Source organism: Hermetia illucens, chromosome 2, assembly GCF_905115235.1.
Source record: "Hermetia illucens chromosome 2, iHerIll2.2.curated.20191125, whole genome shotgun sequence".
In the NCBI taxonomy this organism is placed as follows: domain Eukaryota; kingdom Metazoa; phylum Arthropoda; class Insecta; order Diptera; family Stratiomyidae; genus Hermetia; species Hermetia illucens.
In genome coordinates, this window is record NC_051850.1 from 18,551,103 (window position 1) to 18,557,102 (window position 6,000).

Consider the following 6,000-nt stretch of genomic DNA (forward strand, 5'->3'; position numbering starts at 1 on the left):
AACTCTTTAGTTTTCCGAAGTGCGCGAATGGTCGTAGAAGGAAGTTTATTCAACAGTGCGCTCTCAACAAACCCTCTATCTTCCGAGTTTTGCTTGAGTGGCCGTAGAAGGAAGCTCTTTTTAGCAGTTTGTCCTCAGCAAACTGTCCATTTTTTCTGGAGTGCTTGAGTGACCATAGAAGGAAGCTCCTTCAGCAGTACGTCGTCAGGAATCTCCCCATTTTTCCCGTAGTGCTTGAGTGGCCGTAGAAGCAAGCTCCTTCAATAGTGTGCCCTCAGCAACACTCTATCTTCCGAGTTGTGCTTGAGTGATCGTAGATGGAAGCTCCTTGAGCAGTGCATCCAAAGCAAACTCTCGTTCGTCCAGCAGTACGCCCTCAACAAACTCTTTATTTTTCCTGTGGTGCTTGAGTAGTCGTACAAGGAAGCTTCTTCAACAGAACGGCGTCAAAAAACCCCCTTCTTCCGAGTTATGATTGAGTGGTGGTAGAAGGAGGCTGCGTCCTCAGCAAGCTCCCTTTTTTCTTCTGTTGTTGAGTAGTTTTGCTGTTGAAAGAGCTGGTCCTTCGAGCCGAGTTTGAATCAGCGATCTATGGATGGGATCACATTATCCCTGATAATTCATACTTTTCCAATACACATAATGAACTACACCTACTACCCCAACGTTCTAAACCCCTCAAATTTTTTTAGCTACGCTTACATTAAACTAGACTCTTTATCTTATTGCCCGCTAGAATAAGCCAGCTCCAAAAAAGGTAAACATTTTCTGCTATAAACCATCAGATAAACTATCAATCGCAGTTGGTTTTATCCTTTGGGGAATACTTCTCCTCGATAGACAGCTACAAATTCAGACTAGTCAACACACCCAGAAATTGTAAAATGAGCAAGATGCAAGTCAACCAAAGATATCACCTGGCCGCAAGTCAAATTAGAAAGCGCATTCTCTTCCCAAATAGAATACTGTTCCCTGACGGGATCCTGATAGCCTTGCCGCGGCTGAGGCCCTATCCGCAAAAAAGGTCGAAACGGCTGGTTCGACGATGAATGTAAGCAAGCAACGGAACGGAAGAGAGCTGCATACCGAATAATGTTGCATTTTCAAAGGACTCGGGCACGCGCAGACGTTATCACGACCTCCGGCGAGCGGAGAAGCGATTTCACAGACGGAAAAAGGAAGCCTGGGAGAACCAACAGGTCAATGAACTCGAAAAGTACAGGGACCAACAGAACCAGGCGCGCACGTTTTACCAACAAGTCGGTAAGATGAAGCCTTACACACCTCGATGCTCATCCTGCCGAGACAAAGAGGGAAATCTGATTTCCGACAGAATAAGCATATTGGAGCGATGAGTTGAGTACTTTGATGAACTACTGAACAACCTGAACATCGGCGAGTTGGAGGTCCCACCAACTGAAGATGACGGACAAATACTGCCTCCACCAAGTACAGAAGAAACAGTCCGTGCAATTCATCGGCTTAGAAACCAAAAGTCACCAGCAGCCGATGGAATGACAGAATAATTGGCAAGCAATGGAAAAAGTATTGGAATATGAACATGCACCATCTTTTCATCGACTTTAAAGCCGCCTATGATAGCATAGCCAGGGTAAAATTCTACACGGCCATGAGAGAATTCGGTATCTCGACGAAATTGATAAAACTGATTAGACTGACCCTCACCAATGTGCGACGCCAGATAAAAGCAGTAGGATCGCTCTCAACAACAACACCATCAACAACGGTCTACGACAAGGGGATGCCCCATCATGCGTCCTCGTCAACCTGGCCCTCGAGAAAGTGATCCGCGATGCACATGTAAATGCAAGGGGTATGATCCTCTTTAAGACCTCCTAACTACTGGTCTATGCTGACGAGGTCGACATCAAGGGAAGAACGACCCAAGATATACAAACTGCCTTCATCCCGATCGAGCAGGCGGCGTGAGATCTTGGGCTGCACATTAATGAAAGCAAGACAAAATACAGGGTGCGGCAGCATAACTTCCTTTTTTCAAAACTCAAAAAAAACTATTGTATGCATCGGAAAACATTTATTTATTTTTTATAATGTAGGTACAAGTCTAAAGTTTTTATTTACATTGTTTTGAAGATCAAACCTGTTAGTTGACGTCCCCCATTCTCCATACATCGCGTAAACCGATTTCTGGCGTTTGTCTTGACTCTTGTTAGCAAAGCAGGTGTTATGTTGGCAATTTCTTCTTGGATGTTGGTCTTCAAATCTTGTAGGCTTCTTGGACGGTTCACACAAACACGGGATTTCAAAAACCCCCATAGAAAAAAATCACAAGGGGACAGATCGGGAGAGCCTGCCGGCCATTCCCAATCGCCTCTAATTGAGATAAGGCGCTCTGGAAAGTGTTCCCTCAAAACAGCCATCGATGCTCTTGAAGTGTGTGCTGTTGCACCGTCTTGTTGGAACCAAGTGTCCCCCAAATCCAAATTTTCTAGCCGTAGGAAAAAAAAATTCTGTAGCATGTTTACATACCGGTCCGAATTCACTGTCACTGTAACCTCATTTTCCTTAAAAAACCAGGGACCAATAATTCCAGCTGAGGAAATTGCACACCACACTGTGACTTCGGGTGAATGCAAAGGCTTTTGATGCAATATAGTGACCCATGTAACAATTGATTTGCGGTCTGGGACGGGAGGCAACGAGGCTAAATTAAAGCGATTCCGAAATGCACGCTGTGATTCAATAACCGAACATCCGCTTGAAAAGTAAACCTCAACGTCAAAGGCACGCTCCTCACTATTCCCACGCATGATGGCGACTGAACCGTGTCGGGACAAAACTTTACAGTATCCCCTCTTGAACGAGACCACTAGCGCTCCGCTATGACATCAACTAACTAAGTGGCGCGCATTTTAAAAAAGGAAGTTATGCTGCCGCACCCTGTATATGGTGGCAACGTCAATACTGGAAACCAACCAACCAACAACATCAAACCGCACTAGTCAAACGGGAACAATAAAAATAGGAGACTACAACTTTGACCGTTGATAACTTCTCCTATCTCCAAAATCACAACCGAGAACAGCTACGATGATGAAATCCGCACACGATTGTTGGCTGCCAACAGAGTATATTTCGGCTTACAAAAACTGTTTCGCTCGAAACGTCTCACCATAGGGTCAAAGCTCTTACTGTACAAGACTATGATCTTGCCAGTTCTCATGTATTCGTCGGAGACTTGGGTTCTTATCAAGAAAAATTATGAACTCTTGGCCGCGTTCGAGAGAAGAATCCTCCGAAGAGTTTTTGGCCTCCTACATGAGGATGGATGATTCCTTAGCATATATAACGACCAAATCTATGAGCGATACCATGACCGTCAAGTTGTGGATAAACTCAATAGGTTGGGCAGGTCACTTAATCCATATGAATGAGGATGATCCAGGTGGGAAAGTCTATAAGAGCAATATCTATGGTAGAAAAAGAAGACGAAGCAGACTCTGCCTAAGATGGAGCGATGGCGTAGGTCAGGATACCAGACAGCTTTTAGGGATATCGAATTGGTGGACCACAGCGCAAAGCCAAGATGTCAGGAGTTCCTTATTAAGGCAGGCCTAGACCGGATACCGGTTGTTGGGCCGTTGATGATGATGATAATGAATGGGTAAAATCAACCAACAAGTATACAGGTACACGTTTGTGGAACAGCCACTCTACTCAGCGAATCTGAATCCGAAGAAATAAAGTGGGGCTAATTGCCATAAGGACGATTGCATCTCAACCCTGAAAATTGCTAGTCGCATTAAGCAAGATGTCGACATCAACTTTTCGATCAGCGGATTTAGGTTCGAACTTTAGTACGAAGTTAGAAAATTAAATAATGAGACTGATTTTATTGCCGCGCTTGTGGTAAACCTGAAATTCCCTTCCCCTTCCCCGGCATCTTTTCCCTCTCCATTGATATCTTCACTATCGCTCAAGCTTGTTTAGTTCGCCTGCTGTGTCGTGTTGAGTAGACGTGTGTTGGTGGTGCTCGTCACGAAAATAAAGAAACGAAATCTAGAGAAACGCGTCGTGATAAAATTCTGCGCCAGATTGGACGAAACAGCTTCAAAAACCTACGCTAAAATTGTAAAAGTGCATGGTGATAGTACTCTTAGTCGTACCCAAGTGTTTCGATAACATAAAGAGTTTAAGGAGGGGAGTGAAAGCTGGAAAGACCAGGCGCGGAAAGTGTAAAATCGCGCCCCAATCCGTAAAGATCGGCGTCTAGCAGTTCGAATGTTGGCCTCGGAACTGGGTATGAACCGTAAAATAGTCAAACAAATTTTAATCTGTTAAAATTTCGGGATGAAAAATTCGTGTGCGGTTCCAAGAACCTTTCCAAGGAGCAAAAGCAGGATCGAATGGCCGTCGCAGAAGACTGTTTGGAACAAGTGGAAAAAGATCCCACGCTGCTTGATCAATATGATATGTCATCTTAACTTTTTTTGTTCCCTAGAACAGAATCAAAGGAACCCATTTTGAGTCAATTACGGACATCCAAACGGCCGTGACGACAGTACTTGCAGACATCCCAACCGAAGCGTTCCAGAAATTTTAGCAAGAGTGGAAAACGCGCTGGAATCGCTGTATAGCTGCCCACGGAGACTATTTTGAAGGCGATGGCAAAGTTGTAAATTAACAGTATTAAATGTAAAGATTCCAAAACGGAAACACAATCTATGATTGATGAAAAATGAAAAAAATGAAGCTGTTATTGGTGAATTACTGTATTTAAAATATAATATGTTTGTTTCTACAGCATAAGTAAACAAAGTACTACCATCAGCAGTGACTAATCAAATTAGTACGAAATTGAATTTTCAATAAAAATTTTACCTTGAAATCACCACCTACAACACAAGAGTTCTCCTCAGTAGCATTCAAGCACAGAGTTCAATGTTAAAACTTCACATCTATCTATCTTGTTTAAAACAACTAAAATTATAAAAAGCTTTCCTCGAGAACAATCCCACAACAATCTTTGCTGCTTATTATTGAACTTGAAGAACATAATTCACAAGCTGCTAGCTACCTACCTATTTTATCTTTTCTTCCACACGAAGTTAACACTCGATTATATCGCTCACTTACCGTTATTATATAATTTATCATTGCTACTGGTTCTCTTGCCAAATGACTTGGAGTAATTGGTAATCACGTAATTGGCTACTGTTGTTACAGATAAATTATTCCTTCCGTTATTATGTGGATCACCCGCCCTCCGGAGTAACGTTCGATCATTGGGAAGGTCGAAGAGGAACACAAGTAAGCGGACAGTATGGATTGGTGGAGCCTGGGGGGTATATTCGAAGTGTCCGGTACGAGGTCGATGGGGACAATGGCTTCAAGACAGCAGTTAGAACAAGAACTCCAGGTGAATAAATCACGTTATTGTAATTTATGTGAAAACAATTGTGTAATTAAAGTTCATTCGCCCGCAGCTAGCAAAACACATCAAATCTTTAAGATGCTAAGGTCACAACCCGCTGTACCATTCAGACATAAAAGCCCTGTTGCATTTATTCAATGAGTGAGTCATAGTCGTGTGAAAATTGTGCATCTTTGTAGGAAAATAAAGTTACTTTTTTCAAGGAAAGTTGTTTCTCTCATTATAAGGTGAATTAAATGATTTTTCTGCCTCTTCCATTAGCAACAATTTGTCGTCAATTTAAGTATTAGAATCTAGATAACCAAAGATACGAACTTTAATTGTAAATTATTGAAACAGTGAAGACAGGTAGATAGGTAAGTAGATCTCAAGATCGCTTTAAAAAGAATCGAAAGATTGGTCTACGTTGTAACCAAATTAACGAGTTTGCACATCGCAATTCGATTTTTTAAGGTCTTGTTTACAAATTATCATCCGCATCCCAACTTTCTTGATGTGCTACAATTTTCGACACCAGATTTACTGGTACCAGCACCTCTCCTAGAGCCTCCTCTACATTCCTCCTTTCTTCCATCCATCACCGA

The 6,000-nt window shown here is 42.5% G+C and overlaps 1 protein-coding gene across 1 annotated transcript in view; it reads left to right on the plus strand.

The window, feature by feature from the left end:
• Window positions 1-5,623, plus strand: part of LOC119649435 (cuticle protein 8) — a 43,968-nt gene extending 38,345 nt beyond the window's left edge. Inside the window, exons 3-4 of the mRNA XM_038051585.1 lie at window positions 5,209-5,401; window positions 5,469-5,623. Of these exons, the coding sequence (XP_037907513.1) occupies window positions 5,209-5,401; window positions 5,469-5,557 (282 nt within the window). The 3' untranslated portion in view covers window positions 5,558-5,623. The remainder of the gene's footprint in view (window positions 1-5,208; window positions 5,402-5,468) is intronic.
• The last annotated feature ends 377 nt before the right edge of the window (window positions 5,624-6,000 follow it).